This window comes from Dicentrarchus labrax, unplaced genomic scaffold (genome assembly GCF_905237075.1).
Source record: "Dicentrarchus labrax unplaced genomic scaffold, dlabrax2021, whole genome shotgun sequence".
In the NCBI taxonomy this organism is placed as follows: domain Eukaryota; kingdom Metazoa; phylum Chordata; class Actinopteri; family Moronidae; genus Dicentrarchus; species Dicentrarchus labrax.
In genome coordinates this window covers 16,368,616-16,392,472 of record NW_026136722.1, presented here as the reverse complement: position 1 = coordinate 16,392,472, position 23,857 = coordinate 16,368,616, and the positions used below count along the sequence as shown (strand labels likewise).

At 45.5% G+C, this 23,857-nt stretch overlaps 1 protein-coding gene across 10 annotated transcripts in view; it reads left to right on the top strand.

Moving 5' to 3' along the window:
• The window catches only part of arhgap23a (Rho GTPase activating protein 23a), a 69,026-nt gene that overhangs the window by 24,991 nt on the left and 20,178 nt on the right, over positions 1-23,857 (top strand). For 3 of the 10 annotated variants that reach the window (XM_051387865.1, XM_051387864.1, XM_051387862.1), the window contains exons 1-6: positions 8,866-10,632; positions 17,685-17,888; positions 20,331-20,355; positions 20,725-20,817; positions 21,765-21,843; positions 22,663-22,723. In XM_051387865.1, coding sequence (XP_051243825.1) covers positions 10,390-10,632; positions 17,685-17,888; positions 20,331-20,355; positions 20,725-20,817; positions 21,765-21,843; positions 22,663-22,723 — 705 coding nt within the window. In that variant the 5' untranslated portion in view covers positions 8,866-10,389. Of the gene's footprint in view, positions 1-8,704; positions 8,800-8,865; positions 10,633-13,100; positions 13,178-17,684; positions 17,889-20,330; positions 20,356-20,724; positions 20,818-21,764; positions 21,844-22,662; positions 22,724-23,389; positions 23,613-23,857 lie in introns of those variants that run through there. The other 7 variants (XM_051387870.1, XM_051387866.1, XM_051387867.1 and 4 more) reach the window with 6 other exon arrangements.

Here is a 23,857-nt window from a genome sequence, read left to right as displayed (position 1 = left end):
CTCAGAGCCACCGGTGAACAAACACTGAGAATGGTCGGAGACATCGTGTGTCCAGCAGGAAAACTTTACATACATATACTGTGGAAGTTTAGAAAGAGTACATTATTGTTTCCAAGCATTTGTCTTTATGTCTCAATATATCTCTGGAGGGGATCTGCGTCCATGCTTGAGAACATCTGCAAACACATTGTACGTACCAGCAATTCTCAGTACCCAGACATAATACACGGATTCCCTGGTGATTACATTCTGTCTGTGGGACCCTAATTTAGGAGTATTTTTGATGAAATTAAACTATCCCCCCGCTGCTCTGAGGGCTCCCTAAATGGCTTCTCCAAACCCCCAGACTCCACTTTGGGAATCACTGGACTGTAGGATCCTGTGCGAACGGAGCGATGGAGGACTTCCTCAGCGCGGTGTGAGCGGTGGTGCATGGCAGGAATGTAAAAACCAGATGACCTCAAATGGAAACTCCAGGAGGAGGCAGGCAGGCCATCTCGCTTGCTCGCTCTAATAAACACTCCATTCTGCAGTCCTGCTCTCTCTCTCTCCCTCTTTTTTCTCCCCCCAACCTGGCTCAGCAGCATCGCCTCCACCACGCCCCAAATGTTGGACCGCTGCCCGGTTTTTGGGCCCATAGGCTGAGATGCACACTCGGGTCCAGCTCCATCTTTAGCCGAGGAGAACGACGACGTCATCTCCGAGTCCCAAAGTTATAATTTTCATCTGTTAATTACACAGAGGCAAAGATGAGCTAAATATATACATCTGGGCCTGTAGAGGGGGGAGGGAAGCAGCCAAGAAGAGGGGGCTCCAAGTATGGCTGTCCTTCGCCCCAGACGTAGACGAAGGGGGCGGGTGGTGGAGAGAGTCGAGAGGCCTGCTGGAGCCCTGTGGTTTTTCTGCCTGCTCCTGAAAACAACCAGAAAAGAAAGAGAAGAAGAGGCAGAAAAAAAAAGGAAGGAGGTAGAGGGGGGTTGGCTCTTATTGCAGCGGAGCTCAGACGTGACGCTTTGATTGCTCCCAGCGGTTGTGGTCAGTACAGAGGAGGGGAGAGGAGGGGAAGGGCAAGGGGGGTTGGGTACAGTGCAAGACGAGCAGGGTTAGCTCTTTGCCAGATGTCGTCATTGGGCCCGATGTTGTATATATGCTATACACACACATCAGGAGACAAATGTATCTGCTCCAGAGGAAGCAACAGCTGGGAGTTCACCTGACAGAATCCAGCCGCCAGCCTCACGATGTGGCAGTTGCAGAGCGGTTGTTTGTCTCAATGAGGACAACGCTAGGCGACTGAACGCAGCGTGAAAAGATATCGCACCTTTTAACTGGAACAGATTTGTTTTAAGCGTTCTTAGTGACCTTATGACCTCGATCTTTGAGCTCTCACGCCATTGTTTTTGTGGCGCTCTTTTGTGGTCGTTCTATTCTGATTTCCATCCTGTACGTTGTACAACTGAAACACGTATCAGGTGAGCCCAAAAGGAGCCGACTGGTTTGCAACGTAGGAGGTTTAAGTCCTGAACCTTCACACTCAGAAGAATCAGCTGTGAAAGCTGATCTGAACAAAATCCGACAAACTTGTCTCCCTGCAGGGTTTTTGTTTTTTCTCATGCTTGAACAGAGGCACCTTGTTGGTTCTCAAGGCAACTGTCAGCATGGAGGTGATGGGTGACTGTGATTAGGTTGAAGGTGGGTGTCACAATGAAGTCATAACAACCTGGATTCGTTGGTCAGAAGCCCGAGTGACTGGAAAAGACGACTTTACCCAAAAAAGGGTTGTGTTTCACTCATTTATCTCTTCATGCAGACAATGTTAGAGCTGCTGTCATCAGATGGTTTTAGCTTATTGCTGATATATCAATATCAGTGTGTCTTTCAGCTGAAAGGATTGCAGTACAGAGACGTGTGTTTTATGTAGTCTCTCCACCAAAGAGAACTGACGTATATTTTTCCGCTGTAAAATGTACATAAGTTGGTCCCTTAATGATCCTTCTTTTCCTTCAGTGCCACCACAAAGTTGATATTTAACTGGATTGTAATAATGTTTGATCCCTTAACTCTCCAGTCCTTTGGTTCATGACCAAACACCTGGAGAACTATTTCCATCATACCTTATTATTTATTTCTAAAGTAGGATATAAACTGTGCAAACATGAAGGGAAACTGAAGTCTTTGTGATACCACGATTCAGTTCTGATCCACCGATTTGAATCTAGTCTCTCTTGTATCTTTACATTCCTACTGTAGACTCTTAGTCTTGTTTTAACATTTGTATCAGCCTCATAAATCCAGTATCAGTCTGGCATTAGTTTAGGTTTTGAGATATCCATCCGAGATGTTTTCACCGGAACTACCAGGTTTTTTTTTACTAAAGTAAAAGGAGGTAGTTCCTCTGAAGCTTGTCTAAAGCAAGATCTTGTGTTGTTTCTGGAGAGACATGTTGCTATATTGGTTTTATCAATACTTTGAGCGTCCAGTCGACCTCGATCAATATTGTATTAGTTGCAGATACATTGAAACCCAGACACGTAAAATTACCAATAGTTGCAACTGTAGGAAGGGGGGGAAAAAAGAGAGCATCTGAGGTAAAACATGAAGCTTTCTCTTCCTTTGAGTCTCGATCGTGACCTGAACATAAAGAAGGCTCTCCGCTGGAGGAGACACTCCCTGCTAAATAGGTTAAAGTGGAGCACCATCTCTCCACTTACTGCTCTGGGAAAGGTAATGGGCGTGCGTCCAGCTGTGGTTCTCTCTACCAGTATCACTGCCTCTCACACTCACAGTCCTGATCGCGTACAATACGGCCCGCCAGTCTCTCGTGACTATAAGATGTTGCTCTTATACGGAACAAGGTCAAAGGCTCATATGCGACGCCCCCCCCTCTTTAGCATACACATCTAATAGCATTTAATAATTCATCAGCGTACCAAGATCCAGCTGAATGTGACCTACGCAGCACGGTAGTGATTGTGTGTTCTCGTTCAGCCTTCAGTCTGGCCCTGGATCGTCGCTGATGGTACAACGAGGAGGAAGATGTATGGGAGGTAATTAGAGTGTATTTGTGAGTAAATATGTGTCACTGGTATCTCAGCTCCACTGTGTAAAACGCCATCTGCTCTCTCCGACTTCCTCGCTCCCGTTTCTGCTTTGGATCGCTCTCTGCCCTCGTTTTTTTCTCCCCCTGCCGGTGTTCACTTTCCAACATCTGTTAAACCTCCCCGCCCCTCCTATTGTGCTCTCGTTCCCACTCTCTTCTGTATCTTTTCTTTTTTTTGCCTACGTAGATGCTTGGCTGGCTTGCTGGCTGACTCATGTATCCCACGTTCCCTTGTGGCAGATGGACACATCCACACTCCTGAGTCAGCCAACAAGGTTTTTGTGTTATTAATCTCAAAACTGGATTTTTTTTTTTTTTGTCTTTTTGCTGAGCTTGCAGTTTACTCGAGCCAACACAGACATTGTATATGTGGTCACGTATAAATTAGGACTGATTATTTTCATTATATAGAGGCCTGTATGGTCTTTTAGAGCTGAAACAGATCAGACTGTTCAAACTGGACTGGAAAGTTATTTGGCAACAATTCTGAAAATCAACTGATTGTTTGAATCATTTGTCATAATCAACATTTTCTGGTTTCAGCTTCCACAGTGAGAATTTCTCTCTGTTATATCACTATAAACTGAATTCTGCTGTTTGTTGGACATAAAGAGACTTTTAAAGACGTCAGCTTGGACTATTTTTTTAAAAAATATTTTACAGACCAGACCATTAAATGATTGTAAGATTTAGAAATTATTGTTTAAAATTGTTTACAACTACGGTAAAACTTTTTAGATGCAGGTTCCCTTTACCAGCCTGGTGTGGCTACACCTTTTTGACACATAAACGCAGGTCTCCATTCTAGTTCTATGGATTAATAAAACCTCTTAAAGCCCACCCGGTCGCCCGCTTTAGTGACTTCTAAGCTGCTTAGATCACCTACACAAATATAAATGTTTAAACTCTTCAGTCAATACGGACGCGCTGCACATCGTCAGATCAGTTAGAATCTCAACAACTCAATCAATCAGTTCATTAAACATTTATTTTGCTGAATAACAGACTTAAACAATCAGCTGATGATCTAAACCGACTACTAATCTGCACTGAAAGTTGATTAAATTCTCTGGTTTTAACTTCTGAAGTTTGAATATTCACTGTTTTTTTTTTCTTCAGTCGTCTGTGATTGTAAACTGAAAATCTTTGGATTTTACACTGTTGGTCGGACAAAACAAGACATTTGATGGTTTATCTAACATTTTCATGGATTAAAAGAAGAATTGATTCAGCCGTGCAGTAATTGTTTGAGCAGTAGTATGAATGTTAATTGATATGTGATTCGTATCAAGCAATTAGGAACACATTGTTGATTATCTTCATGTGGTGTTTGGGTGAGTGAGAGGATGACCTGAAGGTGAATTAACACTGAATTCTTGTTCCAGTGTTTCCACCGCTGATAGGACTCACATGGCCTGACCTGCACTGTAACACACACACACACACACACACACACACACACACACACACACACACAGGCGCGTGTAAAGAATGCATGCATAATGCTTCCTGAGGAGGAACACAGGGTCAGGTGGGCTGCTGTCACTGCTTTAATCCACCGGTCTGCAGGAGTAGTCTCTGCATTGTTGTTGTTGTTGTATCAGTCAGGGAGGGAGGGGCGGAGGGAGGGAGGGAGGGAGACCACCCTGCTCCCCTCAGCTGTGGGTTGATGAGGTAGCTGACCTTTGCACATTTCGTCTCCGTGTCCACCTGCTCTCGTCTCCGGAACTGTTTCCACCTCGAAAGTCCACAACAGGTGTGACCCCTCTGATCTCCAGGTCCCCCCCCCCCCCGACCCCTCTGATGTAATTCATTAGTAACTGCAAAGAGCAGAGATAACTCGCTCGTGGGTTGATTTATTGAACTTAATCACCCTGCACACTCATCACTCCGCCAGCCGTTGCAGCAGAAGCGGAGCAGTTGAATGTGGCTGCATAAGTCCACACCCTTTTGCTCTGTTTCCCCTGTGTCCCAGTTGCCCACTGGGCTTCCCCCCCCACCCATCTGCTGTTAGACTCTGGGTTGTAGCTGCCCTCTAGTGGCTGCTGGGTGGAAACTACACTCTGAATGCAGCCAAATAGGCCCATAGGTTCTGCGGAACGGGGATTTACTGGAGATTAAAGTTAAAATTAACCTGCTTAAAACAGCTGCGTCCCTTTTTTCACTTTTTTTTCCCCCCAACAGATTACTGATAATGTCTGTCTAGACGGACATATCGACTCCATCATTGTACATGAGTGGGTGCCAACTGCGATTATCAAACATCAGTAAAGACTGAACAAAATGTGGAATTGAGTTTTTGAAAGTGTAATTAAATGTCAAATATCATATCAAAAAAAACGTGTTTTTCCCTTCACAGATTGTTTATTTTGAATTTTTTACAGGCATTAAAGGCTAAAACTGTCTATTATTGCACAAGAAAAAATGTTTAATGGTGACAAAATTAAAAAAAAGCAAAAATGAACCAAATTCTTTGTAGAAAAAATGTTTCTGATTCTCTCCGATCCCCTTACTCATTCTCCCGAGCCCACTGGGAGGCTGGAAACCACCGCTGTGCATCATGCATATCTTGTGGTTCAGTTTGCATCACTTATTTTTTTTCATTTATAGCAACAGTGTGATGACACAGTAAATTCATGTGGGTGCTGCTTCGACACAGGAAACCTCTGATGCCACATGTTGAGTCTGGAGAGTGTTTCTCTCACCAGTAGGGGACAGGATTCACACTCTGAGCCCAGTCTTCAGCCCCTATTTGGCTTTCTGAGCTTCAGATTCGGGAATAAATGGAGTCCTTAAGCTCTTTCTTGGCTTTCTTGTGTCAGTTTTTCAGGAGTTTCTGCCTGTCCTCCACTGACCCTTTCTGTACTTTGTCTGAATTGCCACAGCCCTTGTTTAGAGAAAACACCCCATGGTCGTGTCTGCAGGCTGGTTTGTTTGTAAGACGCTGACTAAAGGCTCATTCAGCAGTCTGAAACTCCTCATTCTTCTCTTTCCTGTGTATTTCCTGTCAAACCTCTGCTTATTCCTCCTCCTCACACCTCTGTGGCGGTAGGCCTCTGTGTGTTAATCTTTTGGCCCGCAGTCATGTTAGGAGTGTTAAGGGGATTAAAACATATCACCAAACTAATCTGCCCGTTACACCGACAACCGTGCTCCGCTCTATCCTGCCTTCCCCTCCCTCCCTCCCTCCTCTCACTTTTCCACTGTTTGTTATCAGGCCGCAGGAGGCAACGAGGCATCGCTCCTCGGAGATTAGCAGCGCGTGTCGGCCTTTGATTTCCTGACTTCAAGAGCTTTGTGCTGCCAGGTTATGATTTAAAAAAAGAAATAATATGATATAATATGAAGTCTGTGTCGTCTCCGGGCTGCGGTGTGTTTACTCTAATAATTCCATGTCAGATAAGGGAGGTATGCTCCCCGTGATGTACATCAAGCCCACATGCAGATGATGGATGTGCGGCTGTGTGTCTACCTGCCTGCTCGGGCATGCTTCAGCTAAACAGTAGACAGTGCGGGTCACTGCTGGGAGGGGTGCTATTGTCACAACTCTTCAAGTGTGTCCTCCATGTAAACTGTAACTCAACGCCTTTTTGTTCATTTTCTCTTTTGTCAACCTCTCAGTTTTTTCTTTTTTTCCCCTCCTCCTCCGCCTCCTCACGCTCATCCACCTCTTTTTTTTGGTGTGTAAATGCCTCCATGGTTCATGAAAAGGAGAAAGAAAGAGTGGGAGCTGGACAGACAGAGGCCTTTTGTTTCCAAATTAGGCACTGCTCCCTCCTTGCCAAAACTAACTGTTATTGTGAAAACTGTGATATGAAATCCCCACTCAGTGCTGCCACTGTGAAATGGAGCGCTTGTGTATTTTCAGATATTAAACCCCTGTCTGGCTTTAGACCGGAGATACAATACGATCCAACTGCTGCTCTTAGGGGTGGCGGACGGTCTGTGATTCCCTTGTTCGCTCGGGTGTGGTCTGTTCTCACATCTCTCCCCTCCTGGAGAAGAATCGGACCTCCTCGTGTGCCCGACGGCGATCCAGTCTCCTCTCCGCAGGGGTGGTTTCCACCAGAACCCTGAACCCTGGTCTGAGCCACAGAGAGGGAGAAAGAGAGAAGAGAACCCCCCCCCAACAGCCGCAGCCTTCTGACTTTATGAGGAACCCTAATTACATAGCCTAGTGTATTTATACTCAGCTGTGACTCAGTGAGACATGTGGCGTGTGTTTGTGTGTATGTGCAATGCACAGGAGAAGCAGCCTTTGTGTTCACACACAAACGGTATGTGCATGTGTGTGTGCATTAGTGAAAGTGTGTGCTGACTCTTTAAACTATTTAAACCAGGGATGGAGTGGAGGGTAGAGCCACCTAAACCTGGTTATTTGTTGCAGAAAAGGTGCTTTTAAAGGGACGCAATTTCACTTTTGAAAAGAGAAATAAAACAATGTTCCTCTTACATACATTGCTCATTCAGTATCCTCACTACAGCCTTACTTGGTCTGGTATGACCAGTAGATGTTAGCAAACTTGAAGTGATATTGTGTAACTGAGTCAGTTTTCTGTCAAACAAACACACCGAACCTCACCAGCACTCTCTCTCAGTCCTGCTTGTGTTTTGCTCAGTCACATTGGTGAACACTGATGTCTTTTAAAGGGGCACTTTAAAGCCCAGAGTAATGTCATTAGGGTTGTTATGAGTTGGTCTTGGATGGAAAGTCTGTGTTGGAAAACTGGGGGCATGGAGTTTTAATGGCATGGGCGTTCACCAGACAGGGAGGTTCGAAATAATGAAATACACTATCGTGTTGCATTATGGGAAGTGTAGGAGTCAGGGATTTGGAGCTCGACCGATACAGTGGACTGCTCTTTCTTCTTTTTGCATGTCTATTTCTGTCACTTCTAATGTGTGTAACCGAGTGTAACACCATGAACATCTTTGAGACGGAGTCGGAGAATGTGCTGTTATTTCTATATTTTAACAGCGAGAAGGAGACACTACAGAGAGTGTTTGTCCCTTCTATGCTTTTATTCCATCTATTCCAGTAGATCTTCCTCAATGTTACACACTGGACCTTTTTAAAGTAGCTAACAACACATTGGGGAAACGACTTTTATCTTTTGTATTTTCATTGTGATTTTGATTTATTGTTTGTTTGAGTTTTCTAGGACTTTCTTGGCAGTGCACAAACCTTTCTATAAAAGCTCCTCCACAAATCTAAAATGTGTGTTATGACATCAGACTGTACACCATCCCATTCTTTGTATCTGTTCTTATAAACAAACAGGAAGAAATAACACAACAAAGACAGATCAAAACAATGCAACTCATGAGGTCAGACCCTAAAACCATCCTCTAATAGCTCGCTGGATATTTGCATTGTGATTCCTGATATTCTTCGAGCCCTCAAATCACCTTTCCATGAATTTATCACCTCCTCCGTTCTGCACAAACTATTCGAGCCTGCAGAGTGTGTTCTTGTAGACAAAGCGCAGCATATCCAGAGGGTACAGTCTCTGTGTCTATGGCGGCCTGCTGCAGTCGAGTTGATACTTGCCCCGTCGTGCGGCAGGTGAAACCTGTCTAACCTCATTGGTAACGGATGTACGGCGTGTTAACAACGATGAGCGTTGGAGGGGAAAGTCTGCAACAACATGGTCACCTGTCTGCCGCTCTCGCACGAATTCTGGACGCCTGGCTGTTTGGTGAGAACTCTGCCGTGTGTGGGCGACCGGACGGGACGGGGGCAGGTCATCTTGCTGACTGATTTAGTAGCGTGGAGTTTAGGTGTCACTGTGCTGTATGCGGTGGATCCTGTTTAATAGGAGAGAGAGTGTGTGTGTGAGGGAGTTTGATAGAGCGGTCATGCTGACATCCAGTAGCAGTCATTTTTTTTTGAGAGCGTTCTCCTCTTTCTTGTTCAGCTCTTTCCATGTTCTCCTCTCATTATCATCTTCCCTCCTCTATATTTTTCCCTCTTAAGCGAAAAAAAGAAAGGGAGTGAAACACAGTGAACACAGCAGCAAGGCAAATGTTTTCTTTTCTCTTTGTGCTGGAAATTGGCCTCTTTTTCTCCCCTTTTTTTTCTTTTTTGTTTGTCTCCCCTCTGGGTGGAGGGGAGGCGGCGGCGGAGGCAGGGCCGGCTTTTGTGGAGTTTAGCGCCGGGATCACAGCTTTGTCGCTGTGTTTGTGTCGCTCACACACACACACACACACACACATGCAGCACACGTGTGGCCAACCAGGCTCCCTCTGTACACGGCACAAGAGAGATCTACAGTGGGTTTAGCCTAACAGCAGCAGCCTATAGGCGATATCTCCATCTGGACTGTTAACTGCTGGAGCAGGACCCCCTTCCTCCTCCTCCTCCTCCTCCTCCTCCAGTGCCTCAGTGATGTCCAGTGTTTTTGGATCAAACTACAGTTCCAGTTGACTGTACCAGTTGATGACTGTCGGACCGGTTCGTGTGGAGGGAGTGAGCGATTGTTTGGATACGGATTGAGTAACAAAAACAAGGAAGGAAGAAAAGAAAGCAAAAGAGAAAAAGGAGGTGACGGAGCTGAAGTGTGCTCAGTAAGGAGAGAGTGAGAGAGAGAGAGTGACAGAGAGAGAGAGAGAGAGAGAGAGAGAGAAGGGACTTGTGTGGCACTAGAGATATAGGGAGAAGAAGAGAGAGAGAGAGAGAGAGAGAGAGAGAGAGAGAGAGAGAGAGCAGTGGGAGGGAGAGAGAGAGAGAGAGAGAGAGAGAGAGAGGATCCAGCCCTCTGGGACAGCAGTGTGTGTTTTGGGGGTGGACAGAGTGGCTTTGTATGCAGAACATCACCGGACACCAACGGGAGGGACGCTGTCAGTTGTTCTCTGTGTGTGTGTGTCTGTAGTGAAACCAGACCTACCTCTGATCCCTGCGCCACACACACACACACACACACACACACACACACACACACACACAGACACACACACACACTCCTCCATCTGCTGCCCAGGAGCCTGCCTTCTGCCTCCCTCTGGACTGAACCCCTCTGAGAGTGTTTGAATGTGTGCGAGAGAGTCTCGCAGAGCTGATTCCCGGAGGTCAGGAGCGATAGGCTGTGATGTGGAACTTGTGGGATTAAACTTTTCTGGCGGCTCGGCAGCGACAGCGATGGATTGGAGCCGAGAGACGGGAACTTCAAACTCTTGAATGACCAGAGGAGGATTTGCGAGCCCCACTAAAAACCACCCGTCTTCTCTTTCCCCTGATTCTATCTTCTGTACTTCTGCGCCTGGACCTTGTGTCAGTGTGTGAGCGGCCCATGTGGGCGGTGAGGGATGTGGATCTGAGCAAACTGCACGCCCCGATGCCCGCTGCTATGCTCCCGTGCCCTGCGCCGGCCGGGTCTGACTGGAGCTTCCAGAACCCGGTGGGGGTGGACTGCAGCTCCCCCGAACCCCGCTGCATCTGGCTGGCGGTGCTCCGCGGTGCCACGGGTTCAGTGTCGCCGCCCGCGCCGCGCACCATGCCCACTGGGCACAATCAGAGCTCTCACCAGCCCAGGGTAAGCAGAGGTCACCCATCTTCCTCTTGTGGCCGGATACATAGTGATTGATTTAAAGCAGTTTAATGATTGGTTGATTGATTCTTATTGATTGTTAATTGAAGGCTATAATAATAATCTGATAATAAGGACGGTGTTTATGTATTTCTAAAGAAGCAAATAGCCTGTGAAATGTCAGGAAATAAGGACAGGAGTTCCCAGAGCCTCAGGTGTCATCTTCTACTAGTAAATAAATCTGTTTTAAAAGGTTTCCTGTCATATAAGATAGAAACAAAATGCAGACTCTCACATTAAACATAGGAGTTTCTGCCCATTAACTAACGGATTGATCGTCCATCGACCACCTAAGCTGCCCCTCCTGTATTTTACAAGCTAAGATATGGACGCAGATGTATTGTTTGCTGCCCGCGGGATTTCTGTGGCTCTCCAGAAATAAAAACTGCACACAGTGATATCAGCAGAATCCTCCCCAGAAACCGCCGTGTGGGACTTTTTCACTCACAAGTGTCAACAAAGTATCCGTGTAACTGTCAGCCCATTGTTTGAAGTCTGTTAACCACTCAGCTGCTGACAGATTCTTTAACCTCTCCAGTGTCTCCGGGCAGGTAGTTTGTGTGTGTTGTGTTGCCTTCGGGGCTGTTTCTGCTTGCCGCTCACTCGCTGTGTTCCTCAGACCGTCCGGGAATCGGTGTGACGTCACTTTGTGTTGATGGATTAAGATGCTGTGAGAGTATTACTGTACTCTAAATGTTTAAACATCTTCTCTTCTGAGCTTGTTTATTCTCTCTGGGATGGCCTTTATACGCTGTTTTTTTTATTATCAGATTGTCCTCGTTATTTGATGTTTGGCAGGTTTTTCTTTGTGATGGTAAAGATATCATACCGATAAGCTCCAATCATCTGGGTTTCTTTCTGTGACATAATGGTAAACAAAGTTATGCAAACAATGAGATCAGCGATCACACAGCAGAACGAAATCAGATATATATCTTTTATCTTTGCTTTTTACTTCTTTAAAGACCATTTCATGTAGCTCACATTATTTTTTTAACACATTGCTATATATAGTATGAATAATGCATTGAAGATATGCATTAAAGATGTAGAAGCGGTTGATTTTTCTGTTTCTCTGTGCTGCTTCATTCTTATTTTTCCTACAGCTGATGTGTGTGTTTTAGTCCGTATATTGACCCTTTACCGTTGACCCTTTACCGAGTTGTTTCTAATTAGTGGCTGAAGACAGATGCAAAGGGGAGGCTGCTACGTGCCACTTTTAGCGAGGTGTTGTGGAAGCTGTGCGATTGAGCATCCTCCCCCCCGCCCCTACAACGGCCCTCAGAATTCAGGGCATCACTTCCCCCACGTGATCCCATTTTAGTGTAGGCATTTATGTGGAATATCACATCCCCCTTTTTTCTTTTCCAGGTTGTTATAACCCCTCCCCACCCTCACCCCGACCCACGACAAGTTGACACAGTTACGAAATGCCACAATCAGGAATGTGAGTGTTGAAAGGGGGGGGTGGGGGGAGAGAGGCAGTACGGACACAGCTGAGACAAACACACTGTACACTGTTGTGGTTAAGGAGAGAGGTTTTCTGTTACAGGGAGGATTTTTTTTGGTAATGAGGTGGCATGAGTATTTGTCACCATACTCAAGTTGCTCCATGTCACTGATACATAATCCGATCCTTATGTTGCATTTGTTTACCTACAGGAGCCCTCACAACCAGAAAAAACACCACACAAGTTTGGAAAATCCATCGCCAAGTCAACATTTCACGTTAATAAGGTTACAAAAATGTGAAAAACACGATTGTCAAGGAAGCTTTTTTTCTATATAATGGCTAAAACTGATACAACCTTCTCACGCAAGCGTAGAAACCGATATGAATCGTTGTGTAATGAGCTCTTTTTGTGGTCCTGTCCCGTCATTCAGACAGTAGAGGCAGGAAGGGCCGCATTTAAACCCTCGTCATACACTAACTAGATGTGCTACCGAGTCACCCCGTAAAAGTTATTCTAAAACTTCTCCTCCTCCCTCTGGGCTCACGATTTAAAATGACCATGAGGTCTATAAAGATGGCGGGTCAGGTGTGAGTCAGACAAAAGCACAATATGTTTCGCTGTTCAAGAAAGCTAGAAAACCCTGTTTAACTGACATTGCATCATCACCTGTTGGCCTAGTTAAACTGACAATAACTGGTTTTTGAGCACACATACCATATTCATATTGACACTTGGGCGCATGCAAACACAAACACACACACACACACACACACACACACACACACACACACACACACACACACACACACAGGCCCACAAGCATGGCTGATAAAACACCTTGTTATGTAAATGACACAGGGATGTGCTGTATTTGAACCTGTGCTGCTTGTTCTGATCTTTATTTTGAATCCTCGGTTGTCGGTCAGGGTTGTGTCCTTCGGTTGGATATTCGTACACACTCATCATGCATCTCCTTCAGGAGGCATAGGATGCACTTAGACCTGCAGAGGTGGTGGAGCGCGCCAAACGTGTGGCCGGTGAGTCCCGGGAACAATCAGGGACGGGGTTTGACTTTTCACCGTCCCTCTCCCGTTTCCTCTTGGCAGCCCGGCTCAGGGGGCTGCGGGTGCAGACAGACATCAGGATTAAAGGCTCGTCAGCATTTGTAACGTCCGTAAAGCTCCACTTTTCAAACAGGTTGCAGCTCTCAGCTGTTTAAAAGAGCATTATTGTTCTGCCCTGCTGGGGTTTTAGCAGGAGCCCGGGCTCCCCGACAGCCAATGCATTCCTACGTGCTGCTTTACCTCTGGATGGAGTGAGGAGTGTGTGCCAACCACCACGTACGCTGCTACTGACGATTATGACACGACGATATCATCATGTCCTAGAAAAGCCTCTTACAAACCCCAAATCCATTTTCAGCAGACTTTTTGTGAAAGATAATCACTGACATGTTTTTTTTTTTGGATTTTAACAAAACTGATGGAGCTTTAAGCGTTGGCACTGCGAGTTAAAATCTGAAGATCTTACAGATTTCACTAAAACAGAAGAGTTGTCAGCAGGACATCCTCTCCCTGCACCACTTACATTCTGTCTTTTCAGTCATGCATCTTAATGATACGCTCTCTAATTGAAATCAGGCGGGGAAATATCCACAGGGAAGAGCTTGCTGCTGTGTGTGTGTGTGTGTGTGTGTGTGTGTGTGTGTCACCACTTTACCCACTAAACACCCCCTCAAAGCAGGAAGCTGTCGTGTGGCATTACAAAGCTGCTCTGCATATTCAAAAGCAATTGTTTCCAGTGCGGCTTTTTTTTTGTGTGTGTGTTTTTAATGACATAATCTTCAGGTGGTAATGTGATTCCCTCAAGGCTCTGTATTATTCAAAGGGCACTCAGAGTTTATTTGTTAACGTAATTGGCTGCAACCTGCGTGGACGTGTCACAGATTTCCGGTAAAAAGGAGTGCTAAAAAGATAAAATCCCAGTAGGAGAGTAGGAAATACCAAAAAACGTATTTTCTCAGCAGAACAAGAGCGAGGTTTCCCTCTTCTGTGCCCTAAGCCTGCATAGGAAGTCAAGTTTAGACTGAAAACCACAGAAGAAATTTTCCAAGTGCCTTGTTGGTTAAGTGTCCAACTGTCTGGAGAGGCATGTCAGCAAGTTTGGATCATCTTTTTTTTCTTCAGCTTTTTCAACCGAAGAAGACAAACTGGTTGCATCAAGGTGACAACAGTGCGAGAGAGAGGATTTTTATTTCTGGCTTCGGCGGGGGGATGGGGGGGGGGGGGGGGGGTGGTCGACTGTAGACCCGTCAGAATAGCCGAGCAGAGACACAGATCCCACACAGTCCAGAGCAGCCGAGTGGGAAACAGCGCTGGCTCAGAGACCCAGTCAGACCCTGTGTGTTTTGGGTAATCACAGGGTTTGGTATTCCCAGCGCCGGGAGGGGCCATGCGGTCGAAACCGGCGTGCTGGAGCCTGTCCCTCGCTGGGGCCCGATACTCCTCCTCCTCTTCGTCCTCCTCATCCTTCTCCTCTCATTCACTGTGCTCCCTCAGTTCCTCCGCCAGTTACAGTGTGTGTTTCAACATGTCCGGGCCAAACCGCTCCCTCTGAGGAATTCTTTTCCTCCTTTCACCCTCTTGCTCTTTCATTTCCTCTTTTTTTTTTCAAACTCTTCTCATTTTCTTCATCATTTTTATTTGACACCCCAAACACTCCTCCTTCCTCACGTACGTCTTTGTGCTGCTCTCTTGCCACATAATAGGCCTCAATGCTCGCCTCTTTGAGAAAATAGCAGGTGTTACTTTACGTTGTTTAGACTGCCAGACTAAAATCAGTCTGCAAAATATGCACTTCATACACACTTCAGAGCTCTGAGATGTTTTGGAGTAGAAGAGAACATTGAAGTTTTTCTCCAACGCGTATCTGCAAACCGAACGTTTCGGAAAGAAATCCCAATGTATTTTTGGCCTCTTTTTCCCTCGGATGGAACGTTAAAGTAGAGGGAGAAAATGTGCGGTAATGTCCGGATTTCCATTACACGAAAGCATGCGGTGAGAGAGGAAGAGGAGGTGGAAGGGAGGTGAGGTGACTGAAGGGAAAATGGAGAGAGAGAAAGAGGAGTTAACGAGAGGGAACGCGCTCTCCATGATGGCGAGTGAGAATCTCAAGAGTGGTTTTATTTATAGGAGCGCCTGGTTATCCCGCCCCGCAACGCTGCCACACTTCCTGCCTCCAGCCTGCCGCTTCCTGTTGTTGTGTGGCCTGCCAGGTCAAAGTGTGTGTGTGTGTGTGTGTGTGTGTGTGTGCCTGTGTTTGTTATATATCAGTGTGTGTTTGTGTGTAGAAAGGGGGCACAGGAAGCGAAACATGGGGTGTGCATTTTGTGGTGGGGTTGCGGGAGGAAGGGGGGGGGTCGCTGCTTGTAGTCTAGACATGTTCACCTCTGGCCCACTAACATTAAAACACACAAACAATGTCACACTTGAAACGGTCGGCAGAATGGAAGCACATGCAGAAAGAAGCTTAGATTTAGCTCACCTGGTAAATTATAGTATGAGTTCAACAGACTTTTAGTAAATGCATGAATCTGTCGGGCTTGGAGGGCATGTTCGCAGCTACCTCTGTGCACCCAGTTTGTTTAATAGTGAGCCTGGAGCGTTTAGTTTTACTTTGGCTGAATTTAATTGGAGGTGCAACATTGTCCTCCGTCACTGTAGCATTCACGGACGGGTGAAATCCTTCGGTTTGTTGTTCTTGAGCCCTAAACTCACCATATTGAAAGTGTAACGAGTAGATGAGGGCTGTTTAAAGGTTCAGTTTGACCCACAAGATGATTCTAGTGAAATAAATATGTGTTATGTTGTTCTATTTTTATTTTCTGTGAGGTAAAAATGCTATTTGAATATGTAGGATCCCCTGTTTCAAAGGCCATCTTCTTTACACAAATATGCTAATGCTTCGTCCCATTGCTCGTACTGAAGCCATAGTCGGCCATTTCTTCAATTCAATCGCTACTTATTTATTGTTTTTCATAATCTGAGCAGCAGAGTGACACTTTGCGCTGGAAGTCACTCAAGTAGGGGGAACGCGGGATCCAAGTACCATTTTGCATCTAATCAATACAATAAGTGTCTGCTATTGGCCCACTGCCCACCAATAAGTTTGTTCCTCCAAACGATAAAAGTTTTGGCACCGTAAAGCTGTCATTGAGATCACTTACCGTTTATCTTAAACTGTACCAATCCCATTATACACACATTATAAAGGACTGATCTGCATAGTCTACAGTTCTGGCAGTTAGTTTGTACAAATGATGCTCGACAGATTCAGTCAGTGCTTATTTTTAAAATAAATAAATAATGCCATTTATTTTTGATTAATAACTTAATCCTTTGATCTAGATGTCAGAAGAAAAGAAAAAAGAAAACCAGTACATATTTGCATGTGCATTGTGGGACAGCAGTGTCTAATATGCATGCTGATATCTACAAGTATATACATCACTATTCTACTGTGGATGCATTCAAAGAATTCTCCAAACCCAGATGCAATTGTTAGCGAGTTGTGTGGAATTTAGCCACAGCTTTTTATAAACACATCCTGTGTGCTAAAGCGACTCGGTCGGGACGACACATGGATGATTACAGTGTCGAGCTGTCTCTCAAATTCACGATCTGTTCTTTTAAGTCAGAAAGAGTTCAGTGAGTTCGGTTTCACTGAGTTTGATAGAGAACATGCAACACAAGATAACTAAACCACAGCTCGACTTCTGAGCTGACACGAGGATTTCCCTCCTCCTCCTCCTCCTCCTCCTCCTCCTCCTCCCGCCTGTTTGGTCAGGTGATTGTGTTTGACTGACAGATGTGGGTCGCCGGGGCAGCATGAAGGTGATAGTTCTCACGTGTGTCTGTCAGCTAAGCTAGCTGGGGCTTATTTACTCGGCCTCAGGAATGAGATATTTAGAGAGCGGGTGGAAATCTGCCTTTATTGTCCGCTCGGACTCCAGATCCCCCCCCCAACGGACCTTCTCTAGTTGTGATAAGACCAAGGTCAGTGTTAAACTGTGTGAAGTCCCACTTTCCCTCCTTGGTCCTGTGTCTAGACCCTTCCTGGTGGCGGACCCCCCCAGGTGTGTTTATGGACTATTGTTCTGAGGCTGGGTGGCATGCCGGACTGACCTGACTCTGAGCTGCATTCAGGACTTCATGAGGAAGCTGTTAATGTAATACCCAGCAGTCCGGGGTTGATGTCACCACTCTGTCCGCCTGCTGCAGTCTGGCTGTAGAGTTGTGCATCTCCGGGGAATTATAAAATGTGTTGCATGTGGAAAACTGTAGTATTTCTCCAGCGTTGGTGCTAATTATGGGAAAATACAGTAGATTCCCATCAGGGTTTGAGATAAAACTCATGTTAGAGGATTCATTTCTGCATAGTTTGAATCTAAGAGCGCACATGTGCTCACTCTGGACACCTAATCTGATCAAAACATATTTATAAATCATTTTGAATTTCACTAAATCTCTCTGTCTGTGTCCACAGGCTAAGGGGCGGAGGGATGGTCTCTCCTCAGCCGGTGACAACCCTCGGCCGCCGATGGCGACCCGGCCGGGAAGGGAGGGGGGCGGCGTGGGCTGGAAGGGTCCCCGGACGCTGGTTCTCCATAAGAACTCCCAGGGTTTCGGTTTCACCCTGCGGCACTTCATCGTTTACCCTCCAGAGTCGGCCCTGCACACCAACCTCAAGGTGAGACCTACAGGTGTCCTGAGAATGTTTTTCAAGATGTGGAAAGGTGTTGAATTATGTTAAATATATACAGTTTTCTGTTTTCCTTTCAGTGTTTAGTGTCATTAGGTCCTGCCATGTTTATTTTTAAACCACACATGGTCTCCATTTCATCCTAGCTGGCATTTAAAAGGTTTTTGGAAAAGCTTTTACGTTTAACTTGCTGAACCCCGGGACAGAGCCAATTTGAGCTCGGAGATAAAGCCAATCACACTGCAGCCGGGGGTCAGCGAGGTTGAGCTGAGCAAAATGAACTCGCAGACAAAAGGAGAAAACAAGCCGAGCTGATCAGAGACAACCGACTGAACAAACGAAAGCCTGTTAAAGGGTTATTAAAGGAGGCGGCAGCAAGATATGGAGGCAAAGAAACTACAAAATAAAGACTCTATAAGGGCTCTTTATTGGTCGGAGTACCTGCCAGACAGACTGGTTCATAAACTCCAAACTGTTTTTCAGTATCACTGCATGTTGTTTTCAGTCCTTGGTGAGTTCAGATTGTTCTGGTGTTTTGCAATGAGCCTCTATGTGAGAGAGTGGTTATTTAGCTCTTTGAGGTGTGGGGGCAAACGGCTCCAGATGTGAAATAGAGGGATATGGAGGCTGGGGTGGGGTGAGCCAGCTGAAACAAGGCCTCTATTATTATTCTACCACCCCACCATCCAGCAGCTGCAGATAGGAGCGCAGATTGAATGAGATCTGTTGTCTTAGCCTGGTACCACTCTCTGGCAGTCAGGCCGTACCAGGCCGGCCCAGAACAATAGGCCCACTGCTGGCCTTTGGCCTCGGCGCTGTCCTCGTCTCCTCTGCCTCGAGGGTCACATGGTGTTTTGGGACAATCGGACCCACAGAGCCGCCCGTTCTTAACTGAAGAGCATCCGTGGAAGTCTCCCAAATTACCCTCATAGTGTCCAATTATCAGAGGCCAACCGGGCGCATGACCCAACTGGGCCCTCATTTCATGGTTTCTGAAAGTCTTCAAGAGTCTTCAGTTCAATTATCTAAAAGAAAGATCAAGACTCTTCTCCTGTGTGGTCCTCTCCATCTTTGAAAATAGCTTGAAGATGTTCCTCTTCCGGCATTTCCCACTAAATCTAACATTTAAAGAAGTCAGATTTTGTATTTACCTTTGCGTTGCTGCGTTTAGCCCAGCAGCACTTATTCCCGATGGTTTCTCCTTGAAGTATTACGGCTTTGATTTGAGCTCATTTGTACTTCGCTTTGGATAAAAACTTCTTTGTAGATGTAGATAAAAAGACAGCAGAGAGGTAAAAGAGATTCTGCATGTTATGATTACAAAAGTTTAATGTTATATGTACATGATCACAATTACGCTGCTGTAGAATATAGAAATATGAGGATGAGGGTAGTTTCATACATGTAAATAGTTGCTTCAGACCGTGCACAGTGTACAGTATTTGACCCAGGTAGACTTGAGTCTTGTCTCCTCCTCAGTCCCAGATGTGTTCAGACTGGGGCCGGTCAGTTGCCGAGCGTCCCCAGCTCGGAGCTCTATTCTGGGGTCGGTAGCTCTCCTTTCTCTGCCTCTAAACCCCCCACCATTGTCTGCAGAGCCAGGAATGAGCCCACTCAGCGTAGCATAAAGCCAGGCAGCAGTCAGCCCACCGTGCCCCTAACCCCAAACTGTCCACTCAGCTTAGTGTATGTGTGTGTGTGTGTATGTGTGTGTGTATGTGTGTGTGATCAGACAACCTGCAGCTATCTAATCTCACCGCTGCCTGTTTGCCTCATGTGACGTCACGAGTACCTGCAGACTGCCTCACCTGAGAGTCAGTGTCTGTGTTGGAGCGGCACTCCAGCATGAAACGCTCATGAAAACAAACCGGTCGTTCTCTCCAGGTTTTGGCTCGAGTTCCCGGCGAAACAGGACGCTCAGAACGTCTCCTGTGGTCGGACGTTTGTGAAGACGTAGATATTAGTCACCCCTTACGCATTAGACTTGTCAAGGGTTCGAGACCTGGGTTCAAAGAGTTAAGACTTTAACCCGTTTTGTGTTGAAGGTTCAAGCACAAGCATATCCTCAGGTCAGAATGAGCATTTGGGAACATTCCCGCCTGTGGAAGCAGTGACAGACCAGCTAAATGAGAGTAAGAGAGCGACTGACAGTTTTTTGTCTTCACATCTCCGAACACACGGCAAAAAATCTGGGTGTCATATTTGACAAATAAATAAAATCCTGTCATTAGTAGCATCATTTGTGTCTTACATGCTTTTATTTCTTGACTGCTATAAACTTTTTATGTCTGTGTGGAGCAGTTGAGCCCCATTGCAATTATTTACCTATTATTAGTTACATTTCTCTTCTGTTTTCTATAAATAAATTGGATTTGAAGCGACTTAACTTGAATTTGAGCTTTAATTCTGTCTGTTTCTGTCCTTTTGCAGGATGAGGAGAACGGCAACGGAAAGGGTGAGTGTTACAGTGGGATAACTGATGATGTAATGAGCTGGGACCTCCTGTACTCCCTCCTGTCACCTCTGCTCTGCAGCCTTTCTGCGCCCCCTACAGGACACTATGCAGCACTGCATCTGAATAAGTCAACTGCACTTAGACACTCATGTGAGAACAATGATAGCCAGTAAATGTTAAGTATTAATATATTCCCCTTGGCCATGAAGGTCATGAACACAGGTACTCAAAGGTCATCACCTTTAAACACCAGGAGCAACCTAAAACTTTATTTCTAGTTTCCAGGGATTTGTTAGAACAATTTAACATTTTTACAACTCGGCAGGTACAATCCCTCACCTTTTTTCTTCTTTGTCTTTTGTCATCCAGGGTATCAGAAAGGTCGAATGGAGCCGATGGACACTATATTTGTGAAGAGTGTGAGAGAAAAGGGTCCGGCCCACCAGGCGGGCCTGTGCACAGGTAAAAGGGAACATGAGGCGCAGGAGCATTAACATCCTGATTTGCATTGTAAATCTGTTGGGAAGAACTCCGGTCATGTGACGCTGCAAACATGAGCAGGTGCACAGAGATGGGAGAGATTCAGAGAGGCGAAGCAGCCAAAAATATAAACTTTAGCCCAGAGAGACAAGTTGTTTTTTTTGGGGGTGATATAATACAGATACCAGTATGACAACTCAAATTCTCAAGTGCATTTGGATGTGACAGAGCTATTGAAGTGTTCCTGTTGCGTCTTGCTGCCTTAGCAGGGCAGCAGTCCACTCCCAGCAGCTCAGACAGACCAAACCTGTACTCCAGTTGTTTTAACACAAGCTGTCACATCCAGAAAGTCACATGCCGGCATGAACATATGCAAAAACACACGAGCACTGAGCATTTTTACGTGTTTCGGCTTGCCTTAAGTCAGCATGAATGAATTCATGCAAACATTGAACACATTTCCTTTCCTGGAGCTGTGCTGACGTCCCTGCACAACTTTGCTGTTAATCTGGGAGCATATTGCTCATGATTTGAGAGATATTTGAATTTAATCTATGTGAGATCACCAAAAAGATACTGATACGTGTTTGAGACAACAAGCTTGCTTTTTATTATAATGATAAAAAGAATAAATTAGAAGTGGCTCAGGCTGAGGTACTTTGTATGGCACACCTCTCATGCCTGACACAGATAATAAACTTACAGTTTTGCCTGCCTGGTTTTGGTTTTGTTGAAATTAGACACACACATTGGCCATTAGAACATACATAAAGAGAAAAATGAAAACAGATTTAGTCGCAAGTTGAAATATAACTTTTTTCCACCCCTGAATTTCAAATTGTGACGCTCGGTGTCTCAGCTCACCATCACAGAAGGTCAACATACAGGCCTGTGTTTAATATGATAACATGAGATAACATGTCTTGCAGGGGATCGGCTGGTGAAAGTGAACGGAGAGAGTGTCCTCGGAAAGACGTACTCGCAGGTGATAGCCCTCATTCAGAACAGGTAAGACCTCCCTCCTGTCGGCACTTTGAGCCTTTGTCGTGTTGATTTAGTGAGCAATCTGTTTGCTTTTTCTTTGCAAAGTCACCGTAGAGATGACATACATGTAGACACTAGTATTATTTTTTCCTGCTTTTAAAAAAAGAGTAGCCTGAAGCAGCGTACTCCACACACCAGATAATATGGTTCTCTGGTGGGGGAATGAGGGGCTTTAATAACACATACACCAGTAAGGTTTTATCTGGTAGATAATTTTATTCTGATGACCTTTTCCAGGCTGTGTTTATATCCAAATGTACAATGCAGAATCCACAGGGAGGTCAGAGGCCAGCTACACAGCTGGCTGCTGTTACGAATGTACGATCCAACTTGTTCGACTTCCAATCCGATACCAGTGCTCTCTTTTTTTTAAATCTGTACACCCCACAGCATGAAACTCATTAGAATAATTTCTTACATAAGGCATAAGGGATTTCTGTGGAAACTGAGAGCAGTTAATGTGAATGAAAGCAGAAACATTACATTTTATAATGACTATGACAATGAAAGTGTATTTGATGTGGATTGGGTGCATCTGGCGGATACCCGATCCACCAGTCAGTGAAGCCTGATACAGATTGGTGTTTTAGTGCAGTTAAACCTTTCTATAAATTAGGATTAATTACTGAGTTTAACACAGAATTGTTTCACACACTTTGTGTCAAGCACTAGGTCAGGATAGGAAATGTGAACTGTTTATCTTTTAGTCGAATGGAGCGTTTTTCACCTCTCTTTTTTTCTTCCTGTCCTCCCCTCTTCCTCCCCCTGTACATGTACTTGCAGTGAGAGTGTGTTGGAGCTCTCCATTATGCCAAAAGATGAAGATGTGCTTCAGTTGGTAAGTGTGAGTATGGTATTTTTCACGCACCTTATCCCACCAAATCAACAAAACTAACCCACACACACATCACGCATTACACATTTAAATGCATTATTCCAGGACACTGCAGGAATATTCTGCAGTCCTCGCGTGCAGAGTTCAACCTAGATTCACCCCGTCATTGTCGAAGAATGTAGAGATTTTCATAGAATGGCTTCAGAGTGACTCAGAGGCTCGCCACTCTGTGTTTAGATTACAACACGCATTCATTAAAAGCCACTGGTATCCTGACCGTGGAAAGCTTACGTTTGAATAAGAAACCAGCTCCGTGCTCGTTCACACACCCATGTACTGTACGGCGCATTTTTGTCACTCCACAGGTTGCTCCATGCTCGCTCACATGATCAGACATGCATCATCCCTCGCCCCTCCCATTAACCTGGAGCAACATGTCAACACACAAAACCCGGATCGGTGGATTTAAGCGATCCTTTTCGCACATGCAGGAACACCAGTGCTCCTGCCAAAAGGGCCCCACCAAAAAAACCGGGTGCTCCATTTAAGCATACTGCCATGTTTTAACATTATAAACCCACTGCTCTGTACTCACACTCCTCCCCTTGCTGCTACGCCTGTATCTGCTGCATTCCTAGCATGACATCACCAGTGCTGCGCCTCCTTCCACACTCCCACAGGGTGGAGTGAGGCAGAGAATGAGAGGGAGGAGAGAGGGAGTTTGGAAGGATCCGAGAGAGGGGACAACAAGGAGATCAACAGATAGAAAAATAGTCGACAAAAAGTAATAGAGGAAAGGAAAAACAAACAAAAGATTGAATGTTTCCGGGCGAGAGGAGGGCGTGAACTCTGAAGGACGGCAGGTTTTAGCAGCAGGAGTGTTGTGTCAGGAGTGTTGGTGAGGATAAGTCTCTGTTCTTCCTCCTCTGTTTCTGTTTGTGGTGACTACAAGCTTAACATGCAGGCTGAGGAAAGGTTCTGGATTCTGTTGGACGGTCTAGGTAACCCTTGAAAAACCTGTCTGTCTGTGTGATTTTAGCTTTAGTCAGAGTGGAAAGATTGTTGTTAGCAAGTGTGTTTTTGTACTTCTGGTGTTATGAAGTGGAGTCGAAGTTGTCAGTGATGCTTTAAATGTGACTAATG